Source organism: Herpailurus yagouaroundi, unplaced genomic scaffold (genome assembly GCF_014898765.1).
Source record: "Herpailurus yagouaroundi ecotype Mexico unplaced genomic scaffold, PumYag 185, whole genome shotgun sequence".
Lineage (NCBI taxonomy): Eukaryota > Metazoa > Chordata > Mammalia > Carnivora > Felidae > Herpailurus > Herpailurus yagouaroundi.
The window spans coordinates 6,634,517-6,657,994 of NW_024412416.1; the positions used below are offsets into that span (position 1 = coordinate 6,634,517).

The window sequence follows — 23,478 nt, forward strand, 5'->3', positions numbered from 1 at the left end:
CCCAAGTCGGACGCTTAACCGACTGCGCCACCCAGGCGCCCCATATCATTATTCTTTTTTAATGTTTAATTTTGAGAGAGAGAGTACAAGGGAGGGAGGCGCAGAGAGAGAGGGGGACAGAGGATCTGAAGCAGGTTCTGCGCAGACAGCAGCGAGCCCCCTGTGGGGCTCGAACTCATGAACAGTGAGATCGTGACCTGAGCTGAAGTTGGACACTTAACCAGCTGAGCCATCCAGGTGCCCCAGTTATGGTGAGATTATAGATGCAATTTTCAATTGTTTCCCATTAAAACACACAATAATTTATTTGGGTATAAACAACCCCGTTTGCACATACTCAAACACATACTTTGTGGTTTTTTTTTTTTTTAGTTTAAAAAATTTTTCTTTAAGTTTATTTATTTGTTTTGAGACAGTGCAAGTGGGGGAGGGGTAGAGAATCCCAAGCAGGCTCCACGCTGCCAGCGCAGAGCCCGACGTGGGGCTGGAACTCATGAAACCATGAGATCACGACCTGAGCTGAAACCAAGAGTGGGACGTTTAACTGACGGAGCCATCCAGGAACCCCTATACTCTATGTTTATTATTTATGTGTACATCTACAACATGAAGGGAGACTCAAATAAGAATCAAGAACCGGGGCAGTCCGGAAGACAGAACCTTGGCTAATGCAAGACTTCAACCAAAGGCCAGAAGCATTTGTCTGAGTGTGAGAACCAGTTCCTGTCTTCAAGGACCTTGGGATCCCATGAGTTGTCGGTGTGCCAGATTCCCTTCTCACGGTCGTGCGTGTGCCCTACCGCAGCCCTGGGACGCCAGTCACCAGAGTCCTGAGGAACGAGCGTGAGGATGTCACCGTGGGCAAGGGCATTGGCCATCTGGCTCCTGGCCCGGCTCTGACACTGGCCAGCAGGGGACCTGGGGCAAAACCTTCCCCTGTGAGTTTCGTTCTCTGTCTCTAGGAGGCAGGATGAGATGGGGGTGGCTACGGTGCCCATCTGAGAGGCTGATGTGAAGCGTGGCATCGTGAATGCCCAGTCCAAGCCTTATCACCATGTGCCCCACTGCCGCTCGCAGATGGGCATAAATTCTGCACTTAGCAAGGTAAAGCTAGTTAACCAGTTAACGGCACACTCGGAGTGCGAACAGCAGTAAGGGGGCCTCCAGTTGGCCGTGCCCGTACTTACCGTAGGTGAACATGCGTGGTGACGTCAGCTCAATGTTGGGCAAGGCGCCCAGGTGGTTGAGCACGGCGCACCGGTAGCCATTTTTCTGCGCGTAGTCGACAAAGGTGCGGATGTACTGCTTCTCGCTGTGATTGGCGATTCCAGGGCAGATGACCATGGTAATGTCATCTACAGGGTGAAGAAAGAGAGCCCGACACATCCAGTAAACGGTGAGGATAAATGGCCACCACTACACATCCCTGACTGAGAAAACAGCAGGAGGGAGCTTCGCGTTGAATTTCACGCACTTCTCTGGGAAGACTAGCCTTCCCTTCGAGCTGGAGTTGTCTACACCAGTGCTTCTCACACTATTTATGCCGAAGGGTCAGTTTTTAAAATTTCCGACCGTGGACAGATACTTTTGAAAACGAGGATACAAATCAATCACCGGAAAGACAAAATGAAAAAAAATTTAAATCTCCATTTCTTATTATTAGATTCGACAGATAAAAAGTTTGTCTGCCACATTGCTGTACAAGTTCCCAAATCTCACTCTCAATTTCTGTCTGAAAGCCTGCATGAATGGTGGAATGAATGAATAGAAAAGTAAAAAGCAGTATCCGCACAGACTTCTCTGACCAAGGAATTTTACTTCCAGGTGTTTATCCTACAGATACACCTGTACGTTGGGAAAACAAGATCCATACCGTATCGGGGATAATGGCAAAAGATTGAACACAACCTAAATGCCCAGAAACAGGGGTCTGGTTGAATAAATTGTTGCATATCCAAGTGATGAAATGTTATGTAGCCCTTAAAAATGATGAGAGACATCTTTACATATACTGATAGGGCAAGCTCCCCAACGCATATTAAGTGGAAAAAAAGCAAGGCGCAGAAAACGGTGATGATAACGCTGCCGTTTGTGTGGAGGAAACAAAGACATCTATGTTTATAAATGTATCCACTAGCTCTGGAGTCATACGTAAGAAACCTAACAGTGGGTACCACTGCGGAGGGCCCTGGGGCGGGGGGTACAGGGGTGGAAGAGAGACTTATACTTTCTCTGTGTATCTTACAGGTACCTTTTGGATCTTCTATCATAAGCATGAATTACCCACTTGAAAACATGAATACACAGTCTTCCTTCATTTTTAAGAAAATTTTTGCATAGATTTCCTTTAAAAGGAAAGTGGTATCTAGGGTATCAAGTCTGATCATAAATGTCCCTTCCAAAAGTTAAGATAAAAACAACTCTTAAAATCTTCTTGAACGTGCAGAACTTTACAGACATGACCTAGCAGCTCCAGCTCTCGGACTCTTACCTCAAATTTTATGGTTAAGGGTGCTCACCATAGAATTACGTACAGTAGGAAAACTGTGAACTCCACAGTGGATGAATCATTAAACGGTGGCATGACCATATTGTAGAATATTAATCGTTCAGATCATGGTTTTGAAGACTTTTAGGCTTTGAATGACAGGAGAAACATATAACATAATGGATAATCGTTCAGACTTTGGAAAAACAATGCATTTGAACTGGAAGGAAACACAATGCCAACAACAGAACTCTGGGCGGTGGGATTCTAGGTGGTGCTTATTTTCTTTTTAAAATATTCCTGTTATCTAAATTTTCCAAAATGAGTTTTTATCCCTTTTGTAGCCAGGAAAAAAAAAATCATGGAAAAGAAAAAAAAAAAAAAAAGAGCTGCTATTTCCTAGAGCATCTCTTGGACACACGTACGGAACCACCTTCATCCGTCCCCTTCTGGGGACGGGGGGTGATACACAGGAAGGAGTAAACAAAACATCAAAGGTTGCCCCTTTTCAATTTTCCGTGTTGGTCCTGGGAGGAAGAACAGAGTGGTGAAATCAAATTTTGTGCTTTACTGGTAGGAGCGAGAGCATTAGAAGCAAGAGAAAAAAGCATTTGATGGTAAGGCGGAGAAACAGATATTTGAACGATGAGCTATGAGATGTGTAAACACAATGGGGACTCCTAACCCATTCATTTATTCACTCCTTCTGGGACTGCTGAGTGGGAGGCTGCCGCTCGGGGCTCGGACCCCATAAGGTCACAGAGTGGCAGGTGCCGCGGAGAACTAAAGCAGGAAGGTGTGGTGGATTTACACGGGAAGGAAACACCAGCGAGGGGAGGTGGGGGCCGTCCCCCTGGGGAGGGGACATCTGAGGTGAGACCTGAATGACAAGAAGGAGGCGGCCACGGGGAGGGAGGTCTGGGGATGAGTATTCCAGACAAAGGGAACGTAAACTAAAGCTTCGTCGCTGTCTAGTCAGCGGTTCCGGTTACTACGAATAACTGAGCGCTTTAACACGTTTACTGCGATTTACTCACAAATAGTCACCGAGCTCCTAGAAAACACTAGGTGCCTTGTGTACTTCAGAACTCAAAAGAACTCTCTCCCGGGAGGAGCAGCCGTCAAAGGAAGCCACCATGCTAACATGAGTCCTCACCGTGGACCCTTTCCGATGGGTCCCTACTCGGGGGGCTGGACCGAGCGATGCCAAATTCTAGCAGCAGTGGCAGTCGGAGCGGCTTCTGACAGACGGGTATCCCACACCCTCGCACAAATGGACCTCAGTGTGGCTTTTTGTCCATGGAAAGCTAAGCAGAGGGCACCTGAGAGCCTGTACTGTGTGCCAGTAGCCAACAAATAAGACCAGCCTGTACTGCATCTCTGAGCCTCAGTTTCCTCATCCATAAAGTAAGGATAACAAGGTACCAACCTTGTTGCCAGGGTTAAGCGAGATTCCCGGATATTTAAAGCACTTAGAAGAGTCTAGCTTTTATTGCTGTCATCAGACCAGAGGCATGGTCCTGGGGGGCCTGGGCTCCAAGTTCTCCCTCGACCCCTTACACCCAGCTTCTGTATTTCGCAAGCGGATTCACAAACTACTCAACAATGTTCTCTGACGGGCCCTGCGCGGTGAGTTGCAAGCATGAGACAGAGCTAATCCCTGCGGTCGCTCCGAAGTGATGGACCTCAGGGGACTTCCTAGCAGCCCCCAGGTGTGACGGTGACTTGCTGGCCTGAGGATCTCCACCGCGCTCCCTCACTGGCCAGTGTGACGGCCCAATCACAGACCCACGCTAGCTCACCTCCAACACAGTGCTCAGCCAAGGGCTCAAAGAGGTCGAAGGTCGAAGTGGCTCCGTCGGACATGGTGATGAACTTCCGGTGCCCATACGGGTGTGGCGACCTCACCCTTCCCATCTTCCCATACAAGGCTGTTTGGATGTGTCCACTTTTCCCCCAGATCAACGGTGGGATGTATCTAAGAAAGAAGGAGAGGAGAGGTCAATTATCCCCACATTCCTTGAACGATGCGTGGAGAAATTTTTGAGCAGGTCTTTCAACCTATTTAAGTTTTTTTCCAGACAAATTCTCTATACTAAGGATACATGAGACCTTCTTTAAAAGTTTTTTTTTTTTTATGTTTTATTTGTTTTTGAGACGGAGAGAGACAGAGCATGAGCGGGGGAGGAACAGAGAGAGAGGGAGACACAGAATCTGAAGCAGACTGCAGGCTCCGAGCTGTCAGCACAGAGCCCAACGTGGGGCTCGAACCCATGAACTGTGAGATCATGACCTGTGCCAAAGTCGGCCGCTTAACTGACTGAGCCACCCAGGTGCCCCAAGATTTTCTTTTTTCTTTCTTTTAAAAAATTTTTAAAAATGTTTTTATTTTTAGAGAGAGAGACAGAGTGCGAACAGAGGGGCAGAGAGAGAGGGAGACACAAAATCCGAAGCAGGCTCCAGGCTCTGAGCATCGGCACAGACTTATGGACTGTGAGATCATGACCTGAGCTGAAGTCAGACACTCAACCGAGGCACCCAGGCACCCCCCCTAAGACTTTCTTTACCTTATATCCTTGCCACGATTTACCTCTTTTGCCCATTTATTAATACATCCTGCATCAGATTAGCTCTAGGAATCACCAGGACATGCTTACGTAGACAGGATTTCAAATTTACAGTGTTAAGTAATTCAATATGGGTTATTTCTCTAATGCACGTTAAAAAGAAAATAAGTAATACATTTTGAACACATGCTACTTGACAGGGTTAGCCTCATTCTCAAACGGGCCCAGGGACTAAGGCACACGAATGCACACTGCCTACACTCACTAATGTTCACTTCTTTGCCTTCCCCTAATAAGACAGGCCACAGCTACTGGTGGTCACCCCACCAGCCAAACTGCTGCTCTCTGTTACACTGGGAAGGGCTGCAAGCTTTCCTAAGAGCCTATAGGTGTCTCGTGCGCGCGTTGTCGGGGGCACTGTGTGCCCTGGAGAACGTGCTGGAAGGGCAGAGCAGTGTAAGTATTGGGTTAAATGAAGGATGAAGGCTTATCAGCCTAAGTCATGACGCCACCCTAACAACTGTCCTTCGTGAAAACACGCAGTGACTCTGGTCCCTGGGAGTAAATGCAAAAATCACACGCTAGTTAATTACCAGGAAAGCAAGGTGCTCCCGGTTACAACTAAGAAATGATTCACAACCACAGCCTAAGGATGGTTCCGTTTACCGAAGCTGCCCCTGGTTTCTCCTTCACGGCTTTGAGCCCAGGCATGGTGCTTGGCCAGGATTTGTGTTCTATATAGAATCACAGAACAGAAAACACGGTAATAACGTCCATTCTTCATCTCTGTCTGATCTCACAGTGGTGAGCAGTTTACTAAGGGTTTGCCTGAAACTATTTCCCAATTCATGCCTAGCTTTTCTATCACACCAGGTGATCCTAAAGGCCCTCCTTAAATTAAACCAGATTTGCTTTTTCTGTTTTGTAATTCGTTAAGTCAGAAATTTAAGAGAGGCGACGCTATCACCCTGCGCAAGCCAGTTCCCACACGTGCTTCCTCTGGGAGGGTGGGGAGGAAAGAGTATTTTAAGACCTAAGGACATGAAGCCATTTGCCAGCATGACACCACAGGTGCAAATCTTAGTGCAGAGGCTACGGCATTTGGAAAGCAGACAGAAGCATTTATAAGAGATGAGTGGATTATGACAGCAACGAAAAGCAAGCTTATAAAAACAACGTCAACTGGACAACTCAGCATGACACGAGATTTAGATACGCAATTTATAAAGGGTTTCAAGACGACCTACTTGAACAATAAGTTCTACATGGGGGGGAGAGGAGTGATCCAAGAAACCAAATTCCTGGTCGCTCCCAGAGGAAAGTTCAAAGAAAACTTAGTTTATAATACAAATTTAAAATAGAATTGTGCGAGGTTAACGGGTCAGAAGAATGGGTTACATTTCACATACCTATCTTCTGATCTGGTTTAGAATATAGTATAATCCCAGCACATGACAAAAAGAATAAGATAAAATTTTCTCTTGGCTGTTCACAGATGGCCCACATAATGATGACACGGGCGGTCATCCTGATGCCGTGCTCCTGATTCAAGATCACGTTACCTCTCTGAGGTGGCCTCCAGCCTCTACTCCCGTCCCCACTTACTCCAGCATCCACCTGCCAGCGGAGGAGGGAAAACAAAATATGTAAACCTGGCCAGCCCCGTCTACTGCGTGGGTCCTAACTTGGCCTAGGAGGCCCGCCGTGCCTGCCTGCTTACGCCTTTCAGTGTAAGTTCCGATAAACCCGAGCCACGGGCCCGGCTCCACTCCAAAGAGGCAGAGCTCGTGCTGAGCTATTTTCATCCCAAATGCCAAGCTGTTTCTTGTGCCTGGAATACGCTCCTTTTCTCCTTGCACACCCGTTGCTTTCCTCACCAGCTACGATTTGTTTTTCTTTTCTTTTTTAATTTTCTTTTAATGTTTTTATTTATTTTTGAGACAGAGAGACAGAGCATGAGCAGGGGAGGGGCAGAGAGAGAGGAAGACACAGCATCCAAAGCAGGCTCCAGGTTCTGAGCTGTCAGCACAGAGCCTGACACGGGGCTCGAACTTACAGACTGTGAGATCATGACCTGAGCTGAAGTCAGATGCTCAACCGACTGAGCCACCCAGGCGCCCCTACTATTTGTTTTTCAAGACTCACTTCCAATCAGGTCGCTGGGGGAGCTGCCCTTCTCTGTGCCTCCTGGCGAAGCACCCTGAGCAGAGCTCTGTCCTGGCGTCCAGGAGGCTCGACTGATACCAGGGCTCTTTACTGGCACATTCCTCCCCACCACCTGCGGGAGCCAGGCTTAGAAATCGTTGTGCCCATCGTCCCCAGGGTGCTTCATACACTAAGCATTTGGAAGGGCTGCTGAATGAATAGAGTACAGACCCACTTAGTGAATCTGAGAAGAAACAGATGTACTTAAAAAATGATATGCACCATAATTATGGCAGTTGGACTGCAGCAGGGGTGGTGCTTGGTGACTGTCCCCTTCCCAGGCCATCTGGCAGCATTCTCAGACCAGGCTGGGAGAAAATCCTGAAGGTGTGCATGTGTGTATACGTGCGTATGTGCACGCGTGTGCGTGAGAATAAGTGACCGCCTCGGGATCACTCGGGACTTTCTCACTTCAGCGTAAGGTCAGTTGTGCACAGTAGACGTTTCACAATCTTTAATTCCACCACCATAGCATCTACTGATAAAACACTGTTTTTAATTAACTTCACAATAACACAACCCTGGAGTTTACAAAATCGGACGTTTAGACAGCTAAGTTTTGCTGTGTGTTCTCCTCTGTTTATAGAAGTCATCCACAGATCACATGAGAAAATGAAAAAAAAAAAAAAAAAACCCACAAAAAACCGAAAACCTGGAATGGGTATAACTAGTTATGTGGTTTCGGTCAAGCAGGAAATGTGGACCAAAACAACAGACTATTTTGAAAGTCACATAAACACATAAGCAAGCACTTAAGAGACTGCTGAAGTGTACAAGGAGGAATCTGCTTTATTCTAACTACCTTTGTGATGGTGAATCTGAGAATATAGCAGCCAATGACCCCACCTATCCCCAGGCCCTTGAGCCACTCTTCCCATTGGGGCGCCCCCTCCAGGAGTCTGGGCTGGCCTAGGACTAGTTTAGGCTGGTAGAACGTGGTAGAACGGCTGCTGTGCAGGGCTGGGGCTGGCCCTTCAAGGAGAAGCCTGGCAGTTTCTGCTTTCACCTCCTTGGAAGCCTGGCGCCATGTTGTAAAGGAGCCAGGGCTCGAATACCCAGTGAGTAGAGGCAACACTGAGGGCGTCTAGAAGATGCGACACAGAACTGAGTGCTGTGTGCGTTTAAAGCTCAGGGCAGCACCGTACCAAACAGATGGACCAAAACAGATGGACCAATTTCTCATTTCCAACCATTATGCACGCAAGTGCCTCTCTCCCTCACCCTCATCAATAACTAGCTTTGTCAATCTTTGACATTTGGGCCACCCTGATGGGCAAAAAAAAATGGGTATTTAACTTCAACTTGTGTTTCTTAAGGCTGATCCAATCTATGGAAAACTAGTTTCTTATCTAAATTTGCATTTTCCTGATCCATATGTTTATTAGTCATTCACATCTCTCTTACGTAAATTGTACCCTTTGTTCATTTTTCTGTTACATTTTTATCTTTTTCCAATCCATTCATAGGTACTGTTCTTGTCACCCCTGCACGTCACTTTCTATTTTATGTTGCAAACGCTTTCTCCCAATTTATAGTATATTTCAATTTTATCACTCATCTTACATAACTTTCATATTTTGTGGTTAAATTTGTTAGGTTTCTTTTTTTTTTTTTTTTAACGTAGGCTCCACACCCAGCCTGAAGTTCAACATAGGGATTGAACTCACAACCCTGAGGTCAAGAGTCAGTGCTTAACTGACTAAGCCCCTCCGATGCGCCTAAGATTTTTGTTTAAAAAATTTTTTTTTTAACGTTTATTTATTTTTGAGACAGAGAGAGAGACAGAGCATGAGCGGGGGAGGGGCAGAGGGAGAAAGAGACACAGAATCCCAAGCAGGCTCCAGGCTCCGAGCTGTCAGCACAGAGCCCGATGCGGGGCTCGAACTCGTCAACTGGGAGATCATGACCCGAGCCGAAGTCGGACGCTCAACCGACTGAGCCACCCAGACACCCCAGATTTTTGTCTTTAAAGTAATCTCTACACCTTACGTGGGGCTCAAACCCATATCCCTGAAATCAAGAGTCACATGTTCCTCCGACTGAGATAGCCAGGTGCCCCGATTTGTTAGGTTTTTCTGTTAAAACCTTTGTGTTTTGCATTTTGTTTTAAAAAGAGCTATTCTAGCACCCAATTTTAAATACATTTCCCAATATTTCCTTTTATTATGCCTACAGTTAAAAAAATTTTTTTTAATGTTTATTTCTGAGAGACAAAAAGAGACACAGCATGAGCGGGGGAGGGGCAGAGAGAGGGAGACAGAATCCAAAGCAGGCTCCAGGCTCTGAGCTGCCAGCACAGAGCCCGACGCGGGGCTTGAACTCACGGAGTGTGAGATCATGATCTGAGCTGAAGTCGGACGCTCAACCGACTGAGCCACCCAGGCGCCCCTATCTATTTGTCTATTCTTATGCCAATATGACTCTGCCTTAATGAACATAGCTTTAAGGACTATTTCGAGCAGTAACAGTGCAGGCCCCCCCTTCACTTGTCTTTTTTAAAATTCTCTTGGCAGATTTTTGCCATTTTATTTTCCAGATGAATTACAGGATTAGCCTGTTTCATGACAAACTTGGAATTTCTAATTGGAAACACACCAAACTCCTATATTACCTTGGGTAAAACTGACACGTTTACAGTTTTTACTGGTCCCATTAAAAAACATGCAGTATCCGTATATTGTTCAAGTATTTATGTCCTACAGTAAAACTTCATAGCTTGCTTCACGTTCCAATGCTCAGTTTTTACTACACGAATTTGCATACATCTCTTTTTTTTTTTTTTTTTTTTAATTTCTACATTTTTAAAAAAGCTATTCTTAGAGTTAGCATCTGGGCATGTTTCACTCCTAACTCCCTGAAAGCTGCATCTCAGTACTAACACATACGGTTGTTTGTCCAAAGTGCTGTGGCCAGTGGTTAATAAATGCTTGTTACTAAGAAAGAAGCTAGACCACAACGAAATATAGAGGCCAGCATGTCCTTATCTTCTGCATCAATTTATAAGCAACACCTGGCTAGTGCCCAATGGGAAAGGCCGTAAGGGAGAATCTAGATCTCCCTCCCACCCACATCCCTCCAGACAAACACACGCTGCCTTCGGATGGACGGAGTTCACATCAGCAAGGACAGATGGTTGCCGGGCTGTTTACAAAAGAGCCGGAAAAAAGTTGACTAATGCTTATCCTTGCCCTCAATCTGCGGGTGACCAATCGATTCTTTCCATGGGGACGTGGGTTCCTTGGTTGTACATCAAACTACTTTATAGCAATTGAACCCAGACTTAGCTGTCAGGCCCTCTGATTCTCCCCAGCAGCTCTCTAGCAAACTGGTAGAGGCCTGGCATACATACGACATCCGAGACTGGGCCCTGGACCCCTACTTCCGGCAGGTCCCATCCGGTGACCTAGATGCTCATTAGCAGTTACTCTTTGGTTCTTTTTTTTTTTTTTTCAACGTTTTTATTTATTTTTGGGACAGAGAGAGACAGAGCATGAACGGGGGAGGGGCAGAGAGAGAGGGAGACACAGAATCGGAAACAGGCTCCAGGCTCTGAGCCGTCAGCCCAGAGCCTGACACGGGGCTCGAACTCACGGACCGCGAGATCGTGACCCGAGCTGAAGTCGGACGCTTAACCGACTGCGCCACCCAGGCGCCCTACTCTTTGGTTCTAATGTTACTTTTGTTTCAGACAAGATGCTTTGGTTAAAATGACACAATCCAACTCCGACTAACTTAAGAAGGGACTATGCTGGGGTGCTCACCAAATGGACAAGAGGCTGGAGGACCAGCTTCCAGGAAAGAAACTGGGGCTACTCGATGTATGTGCTCTTTATACAGCAGCACCCCAGGAGCCAATGCCCCACGAGTGGGGTGTCCAGAAGAAGGGAATTCTGGAGGGGGGAGCAGCGCATCTTGATTTATTATCTGCACATAATGGGAGAGAAGGACTTGCCCAAAATGCCCTTGGGGGGGAAGAATGGTGCTGGGCAGCCAGAAAGGGACAAATGCTCCCAACAAGGTTTTGGGCTCGACTTGTCTTTGCTTCAAGTGGCTTCGTTAGTGCCCTTGATACCCCACAACCCTCTTCAAACCATCATGTTCCCAACTAGTTCTTCCAAAGTCTCTTCTTTCTGTCTTTGTTCCCAACCTTGGTCCCAACTCAGCATTTCCCGTAATTCTCAAATGTATTTACTTTGAAGCATCTGCCTCACCTATAACACAGTGTGGATCACAAACAGGCAACCTACTTGGCTCGAGTGGTATTTTTTATCACACACCCATCTTTCTGAAAGCAAAGTTTATCACATATGAGTGTGTGCTGTTTTCTTTAAAGGAGAAATCTAGACAAGGAGAGTTTTTACTGGTCAATCTTTACCGGTCTTAAAGGAGCACACTTTTTGCAACTCACCACATTGCCCCACTGTTTTTTTTTTTTGAAGGTAACATTCACATAACATGAAATTAACCTTTAAAAATTTTTATTTTAGAGAGAGCGCATGCCCACAAGCAGAAGAGAGGCAGAAGAAGAGAGAGAGGAAGGGAGGGAGGGAGAGAGAGAAAGGGAGAGAGAGGAAGGGAGGGAGGAAGGGGGGGAGAGAGAGAGAGAGAGAGAGAGAGAGAGAGAGAGAGAGAGAGAATCTAAAGCAGCCCTGCCATAGGCCTCAATCCCCTGACTGTGAAATCATAACCTGAGCTGAAATCAAGAGTCAGACGCTTAACCAATGAAGTTACCCAGGCGCCCCTGAAATGAACCACTTTAAAGTGTACAATTCCATGGCATTTAGTACATTCACAGTATTGTATACTTATCACCTCTCTATGGTGATGAACATTTCTTTGCTCCAAAAGGAAACTTCGTGTGTGTTAAGCAGTCACTCCCCATTCTCCCCTCCCTTCTACCCCCGGAAACCACTAATCTGCTTCCAGTTTCTATGGAATTCTATATTCGGGATATTTTCTATAAATGGAATCATTGAATATGTGACTTCTTGTCTTGTGATTTTTCACTTGGCACAAAGTTTTCAAGGTTCATCCATGTTGTAGCATGTATCAGTACTGTATTCCTTTCTATGGCTGAATAATATTTCATTATATGCACATACCTACCACATTTTCTTTATCCATGTATTGGTTGATGGACATTGGGTTGTTTCCACCTTTTGGTGAAAGGTGGAAACTGTGAACAGGGCTGCTGTGGACATCTGCATACAAGTATTTGTTTGAATACCTGTTTTCAGTTCTTTTGGGTATATATCTAGGATCAGAATTTCCGGGTCATATGGTAATTCTATGCTTAACTTTTTGTGGAACCTCCAAACTATTTTCCATAGTAGCTGCACAATTTTACACTCCTGCCAGAAACACATGATAGTTCCAATCTTTCCACATTGTCACCAAAACACTTGTTTTTACTGTTTTTTTTTTTTTTTCATTGTTACAGCATCTTAGTGATATTAAACCTACTCTTTTGACTGCAGGCCATTTCTTTCCACTCTGTCTCTACTTCCATCTCTACGTTTAACATTTATCACGATTTTATTTATTTATTTAAAAAAAATTTTTTTTTCAACGTTTATATATTTTTGGGACAGAGAGAGACAGAGCATGAACGGGGGAGGGGAAGAGAGAGAGGGAGACACAGAATCGGAAACAGGCTCTAGGCTCTGAGCCATCAGCCCAGAGCCCGACGCGGGGCTCGAACTCATGGACCGCGAGATCGTGACCTGGCTGAAGTCGGACGCTTAACCGACTGCGCCACCCAGGCGCCCCTATTTATCACGATTCTAAAAATGAATTAGTTGAGAAATAAATACATACACTCAGTCTCATTCATTCCTACAATGGCTATTGTCGGTGGAAAGGCTTGAAGCAGAATAAAGTTGGCAACAGTCAAACTGCACGCGGTATACTATGGGACTGTCTAAAAATTGACACAAGAATCCAGTTTTTATAAAAGCATTTAGACTTGCAAAACTTAACCTAGAGAATTGGACTTGGTGGGAATAACAGCCATGAGAAAACTTGCTACAGCAGAAGCTATAGTCAGTGACACATAATGTGGACAAGAAACTGCTTCTAAGCTTCGTGGTAAAATTTAAATGGAAAACAAACCTGATGAAGATAAGATTGAACTGTCTTGCGTTAAAAAATCATCATGGAATCACACTGGGTCAGTAGAATTTGTTTCAGAAAGTATTCTCTAGGATGATTTAATGTTAGCATCACTTGGATGAAAATGCTTGTATTTTAAATGTCCCTGGGTTCTGCCCCTCCTGACTCCTCCTATGGCAGTGCAGGTGGCTAGAACCCAGCTCACACTCTACTCCGGCACGTTCCTCCTTCCTGGGCCAAGAAAGGCAAGAGACTCGGAACCAACAAAGGAGACGATACCGGCTGGAAGGCAATACCGAAGTAGGTAGGGGAAAAGACCCATAATGCTGGGGCCACTCAGGGTCTGTGGAGGGGTGGGTGGGCAGGCCGCTGACAGGCTCAGCCAGTTAAGCATCTGATTTTGGCTCAGGTCACAATCTCACGGTTTGTGAGTTCGAGCCCCGCTTCGGATTCTCTGTCTCCCTCTCTCTGCCTCTCCCCCACTCAAGCACGCACGCTTTCTCTCTCAAAAATAAACAAAAAAAATATTGGGCTTATCTAGAACCAACATAAATGGGACTTCACATATCTTAAATAGTCAACAGCCAGCCTCTACCTTTAAAAATATATCAAATTAACATATGCATATTCTGATGTTGCCCATTATGGACACTTTTTTTAATGTTTGTTTATTTTTGAGAGAGAGAGAGAGAGAGATCATGAGCAGGGGAGGGGCAGAGAGGAGACATAGAATCCAGAGCAGGGTCCAGGCTCGGAGCTGTCAGCACAGAGCCCGGCGCGGGGCTCAAACTCATGGACTGTGAGATCACGACCCAAGCCAAAGTTGGACGCTCAATTGGTTGAGCCATCCAGGCGCCCCAAGGTGTTGCCCATTTCTAAAGCTACTGCCAACCAGGGGTTTTTCAACAACACGGCGAGCCCTGGTATTTATTCCTGATATAAATCTGCTTATTGAGAAACAGTTCGTAAGGGCCTCCAGGCCAGAAGCTGACAGCAAACAGGAGAAAGGACAAACACGCAGACCAAATTCCAGGGCTCTGGCAAGTTCAAGACAACGATCGTCAGGGCGGACCATTCGGGAGCGACCCCTTCCTCCACGGCAGTGTGGTGTGGTCACGTCTCACCCACGGCCTGGTCCTCAAGGTAAAGGGTGAAACTTCCCACTAGAGGCAAATACCCCCGAACATGCCTGAGGAAGGAACACGCTGCCTCAGCGAGCGGGGCCCGGCGGTGCTCTTCCAGTGCCGGTGGGTGGCTGGGGCTGCACGAAGCGCAGGCAGCACCGGGGCCCTGAGGTTAGGGTTGTGCCGTGAAGCAAACAAGCACGGCCGATGCTGCCTCCTGCACAGAGTCACAGGGCCCGCGGGGACTTGCACTTGCTTCCCGAGCGGGGAAGTGCCGAGCGGCCAGCGCGGAAGGAGTCGAGCGCGACAGTGCGTGTGTGCACGCACCTGTGTGTATGGGTGTGCGCGTGCACACGTGTGTGTGCATACGAGCGTGTGTGCACGTGCGTGGTTCTCTCCTTTCCCATGCACACAGTTGAAAATGCGTATGTTCGGTGGACACGTGATAGAACTCTGCTAGAAAGAGCATCAGGTAATAGTTAAATATTGTAACATTAAAAAAAAAAAGCAGCAAGGAATTCCTCTTTAATTCACACCCCGCCAAAACTCAAAGGTACTGGGCAGAAGGAGCTCCCAATACACGGCAATCTATCTGCAGGATTTCCTGGGGCCCCCACGGCCACCCCACCTTGGCTATGCATCTAGAACTTACTGTCGAGGTTTAAAAGGTCATCTGACAAAATGAGTGGCCCTCTTCTCAAGGGTTTGTAACTTTACATGTTAGCATTTGTGAACGCAGCACTTGACTGGAAGCCTCCCAAGTCCACAGGCCCCGACCTTGTCCCCTGAGCAGGCCGCTCACTCTACAGACACGGGTCCGCCATTTTACACTCTGCCCCTCACGGTTCCCTCTCCTTCCGCAAGCCCAAACCAAAGGGACACTTCAGTGTCACTTCAGGAGTGACAATGTCCTGCAAACCTCACTTTCAAGTGGCTGATAGTGTCCTTGGCTGGCTTTGTGCCAACCAGCAGCCAGAAAGCGAGTCAGGTGCTGGGGCCGTTTAGGAGACATGGGCTCAGGACCTTTCCTCAATCTCCAGAGAATGCCCATCTCACGAGGCCCTCCTCTCTGCTCCAAGCACACATTCAGGTGTAAAAAAAAAAAAAAAAACATTTCCATTTCAAGAAAAATATTTGTCCAGGGAGCAGAAAGATGACCTTTATTCTGAACAAGAGATCTGATTTGCAAGTGACAACAGGGACCAGAGATGCCTCCTGGAGCAAGCAGCTGGCATCTGGGACCAAACCAAAGACCTGTTCTCGGACAGCCTGCCTCGGCCTCTGTTTTCTTTTGGTTCTTATATATTGAGTCAATAAAATTCAGAGATTAGCAAGCCTAATCTGCTCACGGAGGGTTCACAGTCTGGGGGTGAAAGCACACGAGGACAGACAACTACCGTCATGGAGGGGACTGGAAACTGGGGTCAGAAAGGCAGAAGGGGGTGATCTTATGGGGAAGCTTAGTCACATGGCTGAGAAGTGCCAGTTTAACCCAGTGCGTGATGGGGAGTGTTAAGGACCGAACGTCTGTGTCCCTTCAACATTCATGTGTTGAAGCCCTGACCCCCCCCATTGTGATGGTACGTGGAGGTGGGGCCTTTGGGAGGTGAGTGAGTTTAGATGAGGTCATGAGGGGAGAGCCCCAAGGTGAGACTGGTGTTCCTATAAGAAGAGGGGGAGAGACCACAGCTCTCCCGTTTCACCAAGTGAGGCCACAGAGAGAAGGTGGCCATCTACAAGCCAGGAAGACGGCTCTCACCAGGAACTGGATCTGCTGACACCTCATCTTGGACTTTCCAGCCTCCAACAACAGTGAAAAATAAATACCTGTCGTCTAAGCCACCAATTTTACGGCATTTTGTTATAGCGGTCTGAGTTAAGACAGGGAGCGTGAAGTCCTCAGAGAGCAGGGACGTTCTGAGCATCCGACCTCTGTGTCAAGGACTGGACTGTCTCTCATTTAGTCCGTACAACAGCTCTGAGTGATGGTATCGCCCCTGTTTTACAGATGAGAAAAACAGAGCCTTGACTTGCCTCATTTAGCAACGTCAGGCTGAGAGGACAAGCGTCTGGCTTCAGTTCAGAGCTTTTCCTACTGTGGCACAGTCAAGACGCATCAACTCCCTCAAACACAGATTAAAATAACAAACATCTTTGTGCCTGTTTTTTTCCTGTCTGATCATCTGTCCGCACGTTATATTAAATCATGTTTCTCCCAACTGAGAATTGAAGTTGTTAGAACTCCACTTTGGTTTTCTTCACATACATGAAACAAAAAACCATTTCTTTGATTTCACATGTGGTTCACAACTGTAGCCGACTTCTTAATGTCAGCGAAGTTCTTTTGGGCAGATTAATCATCTGGAGGGTGATTCATTTGAATTCACATTTGAATATCTCTAGGACGAGGGCAGGGTCTCCCCAAAAGTAATGAGACGCAGGAGAGAGGCTGAAGGTGCTGTGGAAAGGCAAGAGGTGTCTGATTTGGGGAAGCATTTTTATCCTCTGTTAATGAGGAAGGCTAAATTAATTAGGATGAGCGTCAGTGGGAGGGGGGTAGAGGGGGTGCACACAGGGGGCAAAGCTTTGTGGCAGCTCCAGAAGTCAGAAAACTGAGCTCCAGGTCATTGTGCGTGTGGTGTGCACGTGTGCACACACACGCATATGTGCAGGTGTGCACGTGAGCACGTGTGTGTGTGTGTGTATGTGTGTGTGTGTGTGTGTGTGTGTGTGTGTGTGTGTGTATGGTGAGGAAGCAGGGAAGCTATAGGGCCCTTTCGAGGTCAGGGGAACATTTACAGGCACTTACCCTGGATCCTGACCTTCCAGAGCTTCCCCTCCACAGGCCCTGAACTCAGGACTCCTGCTCCTCCTACTACGGACCCCTGTGGTTCCCCCTGTGGACTCTCTCCCCTCATCCAACCTAGCCGATGTGAGCCCACCCCACTGGGCGTCAGCCTTCTCCAGCCGTGGGGCGGACCCCGCACGACATCACACCAGTGCTGCTGGGGAGGCAGGGAAAGGACTTCATCATTTGCTTCGGGACTTTCATCTCAGAGTGGCAAGTGGCAGATTCAGCTTCCCAAACACCCATTAATAAGCTCATCAGAAATCTGCTTTGCGCACAGCGTTTTCCCCCACCGGGCAAATACTTCTTCACAGCTGTCGCACATTACATTTTCGCCGTCGTTGCTAGATGTTCTATTCCTGGATTTCAGGATTATGCACAGGAAAATTCCAGCGCAGAGATATATTCTGTTTCTGCCCGAAGTGACCAAAAGTGGCCTGAGGAAACGAGAGAAATCAAATTCTGTTCCTGTGACTGGTTTCTAAACATGGGACAGAGGCCACCAGGCCGAGGTGGCACATCTATGACCCATCCTCTATCCTGTGCGAGCTATAAGACACGAATGTTAGAACAGGTAAAGAAGTCACGATAAAACTGCTTAAAAACAAACCCCGCTCTTTTGCTTCAAGGAAAAATAAACTCAATTTTCAAGTTCAAGGAAAACCAGTTAGAAACCCTCAGGATTGTATTCACACGTTAAACGTATCTGATCCCATTTTCTCTCTGCTCCGCAAATAGCTTTTCGGACCGGTCACACCCCTCCCTACGCAGAGGAAAGCGCAACCCTCTTTCCTGTGCATCTGGACCTGGTCTTGACGCTGCTTTCAGGGGGCTTGTAGCTTATTAAGAGGCTGCAGGGTTCCACCTGCCAAGTGTCACCCATGAAAGAGCCTGTCCTGCCGAGAGCCAGTCACATATTAGTTACCCAGGTAGGAGACTGTATTGTAGACTCGCTCGGCTCATCTACCCTTTGCCCAGAGCCCACTCCTCCCAGCCTCACCCTCCCTATTGCTAAATTAGGGATTTGGGAAACCTGCTGGTGCTGACCAAACAGGGCGTGTGCTGATGCCCAGCACACTGGACACCTACCTCTGTTTTGTCCCTGTCTCCCCTGACCCCCCTCCCCTGTCACTCACACAGATGTCAACCGGCTGCTCTTTGCCCGATCCAGGGTTGCCTTTGGTCTGCGTCTCAGCCCGAGGCCACCTCAAAATCTGTGCCAGGTCTGGGCAAGAGGGAAGACGGGAGCTGAAAAGTCACATTGGATTTGCTACTATTCCTCATGGGGGACCTAGAATACCTAAATGTGAAGGTCTTGGATGATCTACCTGGAATGCTCTCCAGGAATGCCTTAATCAAGAGACGACTTCTAAGAATTAAGATGCTGACATGGCAACATCAAGCTCATGCCTTGCTTTTCCTTCATGTGCAGAAAATAATTCACAAAATGGCAAGCCACAACGTTAGAAAAAGGTGGGTTCTTCAAAGCCATCTACACATTCAATGCAATCCCGCATTCTTCTCAGAGCTGGAACAATCCTAAATTTGCATGGAACCACGAAAGACCCCAGATAGCCAAAGTAATGTTGAAAAAGAAAACTACAGCGGGAAGCATCACAATCCCGGACTTTAGCCTGTTGTACTACAAAGCTGTAATCATCAAGACAGCATGGTATTGGCACAAAAACAGACACATAGACCAATGGAATAGAATAGAGAACCCAGAACTGGACCCACAAATGTATGGGCAAATAATCTTTGACAAAGTAGGAAAGAATACCTAATTCTAAAAGAGACAGTCTCTTTGGCAAATGATGCTGGGAGAAATGGACAGCAACATGCAGAAGAATGAACCTGGACCACTTTCTTAAAACACCAAAATAAATTCAAAATGGATGAAAGACCCAAATGTGAGCTGGGAAACCATCAAAATCCTAGAAGAGAAAACAGGCAACAACCTCTTTGACCTCAGCCCCAGCAACTTCTTACTTGACACGTCTCCAGAGGCAAGGGAAACAAAAGCAAAAATGAACTATTGGGACTTCATCAAGATAAAAATCTTCTGCACAGCAAAGGAAACAATCAACAAAACTAAATGGCAGCCAGCAGAATGGGAGAAGATATTTGCAAATGACATATCAAATAAATGGTTAGAATCTAAAATCTATAAAGAACTTACCAAACTCAACACCCGAAAAACAAATAACCCAGTGAAGAAATGGGCAGAAGACAGAATAGACATTTTTCCAAAGAAGACATCCAGATGGCTAACAGACAAGTGAAAAGATGCTCAACATCACTCATCATCAGGAAAATGCAAATCAAAACCACAATGAGATACCACCTCACACCGGTCAGAGTAGCTAAAATTAACAACTCAGGAAACAACAGATGTTGGCGAGGATGTGGAGAAAGGGGAACCCTCGTGCACTGTTGGTGGGAATGCAAACTGGTGCAGCCACTCTGGAAAACAGTGTGGAGGTTCCTCAAAAAATTAAAAATAGAACTACCCTACAACCCAGCAATAGCACTACTAGGGATTTATCCAAAGGATACAGGAGTGCTGATGCATAGGGACACAGGTACCCCAACGGTTATAGCAGCACTCTCAACAATAGCCAAATTATGGAAAGAGCCCAAATGTCCATCAGATGATGAATGGATAAAGAAGATGTGGTGTATATATACACAATGGAATACTACTTGGCAATGAAAAGTAATGAAACCATGCCATTTACAACAATGTGGATGGAGCTGGAGGGTATTATGTTAATTGAAATAAGTCGGTCAGAGAAAGACAGACATCGTATGTTTTCACTCATATGTGGAAGTTGAAAACTTAACAGAAGACCATGAGGGAAGGGAAAGAAAAAAAAAAGGTTACAAACAGAGAGGGAGGCAAACCATAAGAGATGTTTAAATACAGAGAATAAACTGAGGGTGGTAGGGGATGGGGGACGGGGAAAACGGGGGATGGGCAACTTGTTGGAGGAGCACTGGGTGTTGTAGGTAAGTGATGAATCACAGGAATCTACGTCGGAAGCCAAGAGCACACCGTATACACTGTATGTTAGCTAACTTGACAATAAATCACACACACAAAAAAGAAAAACTAAAAAGTAAAATACAGGGGCGCCTGGGTGGCGCAGTCGGATAAGCGTCCGACTTCAGCCAGGTCACGATCTCGCCGTCTGTGAGTTCGAGCCCCGCGTCAGGCTCTGGGCTGATGGCTCGGAGCCTGGAGCCTGTTTCCGATTCTGTGTCTCCCTCTGTCTCTGCCCCTCCCCCGTTCATGCTCTGTCTCTCTCTGTCCCAAAAATGCATAAACGTTGAAAAAAAAATTAAAAAAAAAAAAAAAGAAAAAAAAAGTAAAATACAAATAGCAAAAAAAAAGAAAGAAAGAAAAAGATGTGTTCTTAAAATATTTAATAAAAAATATGCTTCTGTCAGTAACTATATACGTCATTACTGCTAACCCACATTCAAAACTTTACTCTGTTCCTGTTCCCAGGGAGATCACGACCATGAGAAGGTTAAGAAGAAAATTTTATAATGCGCTTTAGGGCTTTAGAGAGTGGAACAAAAAAACTTGCATTGGAAAACGCAGCACTACAAGCATGCTAAATCTCCCTCAGTTTTCTATAAATTTAACAGAGTCACAGTAAAAAAAAAATTTTTTTTTTTCATATTTGAAATCAAACGAGCATTCTAAAGTTCATACGGGAAACTGAACCAGCTATAATTACTAAGGAAATTATGAAAAGAAGTGTAAGTGAGGGGGAGTTAGCACCACCCCCAATGCCTATAATAAAAAACATTTAAAAACTATAAATCTGCTAAAGGTATATATACATTCAGGATTATCGACAGAATGGAACAGACTGGAAATATACCTAAATATATCCGAGAAATTTAGTTGGAGAAAAAGGTGACATTTCAGTAAATGGGGTAAAGATGGCTTGTTCAATAAACAGTGTTGAGTAAAGGGAAGCCATTGACAAAAATTTAAGTTGGAGCCACACTTCGTGCCAGGATAAATTCCAGAGAAAGTTTATTTCAAAGTAGAAAATGGCATGATACGTGTGCTAGAAAAAAGTGTGGAATTAAAAGATATATATATCGTACAATGAAGACCTTTCTAAGAAAAACAGAAATCCCAGAAGCCAAAAGAAACAATCAAAAGATTTAACTCTGCAAACATATTTTTTTTTTAAAAACTTTGCATGGCAAATACCACCATGGGCAAAGTGAGAGACAAATGACAAACTGAGAATAAATATTTGCATCGCATATCACAAAGGGCTAATATCCCCAGTACATACAAAACTCTCCGAGGTGATCAGGAAAAAGACCAACGACTGTCAGAAAATGGGCAGTGGCTACCAACGGGCAGTTAATAGAGAGGGAAAGAAAAATGGTTCTTAAATGTAAAAAAGACGCACAGCCTCTTTCATAAGGGGAAATACAAATAAAAAATCACAGTAGGAAAATACTTTTTGCCTACCAGATGGGCAAGTATAAAAAAGTAGGAGACCCCCTTCTGTTGGCAAGGTATGGGGGGAAGAGACACTCTCCCTCGGGGCTGGCGCGGACGGGCTGAGGGCACTGGCCAACGTTTTCCATGCACATTCCCCTCCGACCCAGCGATTCCATTTCCAGTTTTTCCTCCACGGACAGGTGCGCATCCGTCAATGCAAAATGACGTGTTATGGCATTGTGAAAGTAGGTTAGAAACAAATGAAACCTCCATCAGCAGAGGGATGAAACACAGGCGTCTCCATTCTGGAATACCACGCGCGCGATGGAGGCGATTCCTACACTCCTGTGGCAACATCTCTCGGTGATATTTCACGAAGAAGAGCGAGGTGCACAGAGTATACGGTACGCGGCTCCGTGCAATAAAAGGAAAAGCAATATGTGAGCGTGCATGTGTGTGTAAGTGCTGGTTTTGTGTGAAAAAAAATCAAGAAACTGGGAACGTGTAACCATGATAAATGCACTCGGATACATGGGGGAGCCTAAGGACAGCAAGGACAACACTGGAGGAAAGAGAGAGCAAGGTCACAGGCTCTATTGGTGGAGAGAACTTCTGGGAAACAGCCGCTGCTTCTTGAGCAAGGTGAGCCCTGAGCTGAAAGTGAGAGGAAGGAAATGATACAGCTGCCCTGGAGCTTTCAAGGAGAGGAACACAGTTCCAAAAAGCTGAAAGAAGCCACTGTTGACGACTGTGGGGTTGCTCTGCCAAAATGGCTGCCCTCTCCTCGGGCATGAGAACGCAGGAAAACAGTTCCTCAAAGAGTCAGCAACTCCACCCTTGTGAAGAGGCACCACCGCCCAGGCACCGACCCTTCATTCTTGTCCACACAACAAGACAGAGCACCGCAAAACCATACAGATAAGCACGTTCTAGAAAGTTCTGCTAAAGCAAAGTCTCTCTCTCTCTCTCTTTACCCGTGAAGGACAAATGCGAAAGGCAGCGAGCGGCTGGTGCCACTGCTTATACTTATTATTGGCAATGAACTACACCTGGCTTTCAAAACCATGAAGGATGGAGTGTATGTTCAGAGTCCTTCTGATTTCATTTCGTATCAAGTTGAAACAGCTAGAAGAAATAAGAAGTTTGAAATTCATCCATATCCTCACAACCCTTACAAAAGGACTTCATTTTTGTTTCCTTTATATCTGTATTTATTTGAATTTAGAGTATTTACCTCGTTAAATAGTAACATATAAGTATATAATTTTGTCCTTTTTTCCCCCATATCCATAGTTATTATATTAAGTTCTAGATGGCTGCACAAAATTCTATCCCGTTTAGTAGCTACAATGTAGGGAGTAAACATTTACGTAGCACCTTGTATGGGTGCGTTACGTAATCTGATTTACCCTCTACAGCAACTCTTACTGTTGGGAAATGCCCTTTGTTTATAGACCAGAAAACCAAGTGTCCAAAGAGCTGGTAAGCAGCAGACCCTGCCTTTGACCCCCAGCGCGTGTCTGACCTGACCGCCATGTTCTCTCCCCTGCGTTACACTATTGCTGTCTCTAGCGTGGGGCACATCTGTGCCCAATGTCTACCACCATAAGCGGTGCTGGTGGAACATCTTCCCATATTCCATTTTTTCCTTTCTAGAT

The 23,478-nt window shown here is 46.0% G+C and overlaps 1 protein-coding gene across 3 annotated transcripts in view; it reads right to left on the reverse strand.

The window, feature by feature from the left end:
• ABHD2 (abhydrolase domain containing 2, acylglycerol lipase) overlaps positions 1-23,478 on the reverse strand; it is a 109,325-nt gene that overhangs the window by 40,924 nt on the left and 44,923 nt on the right. For all 3 annotated transcript variants that reach the window (XM_040493692.1, XM_040493689.1, XM_040493690.1), the window contains exons 4-5: positions 4,291-4,466; positions 1,188-1,355 (exon numbers count right to left, since the gene is read on the reverse strand). In XM_040493692.1, the coding sequence (XP_040349626.1) occupies positions 1,188-1,355; positions 4,291-4,466 (344 nt within the window). The remainder of the gene's footprint in view (positions 1-1,187; positions 1,356-4,290; positions 4,467-23,478) is intronic.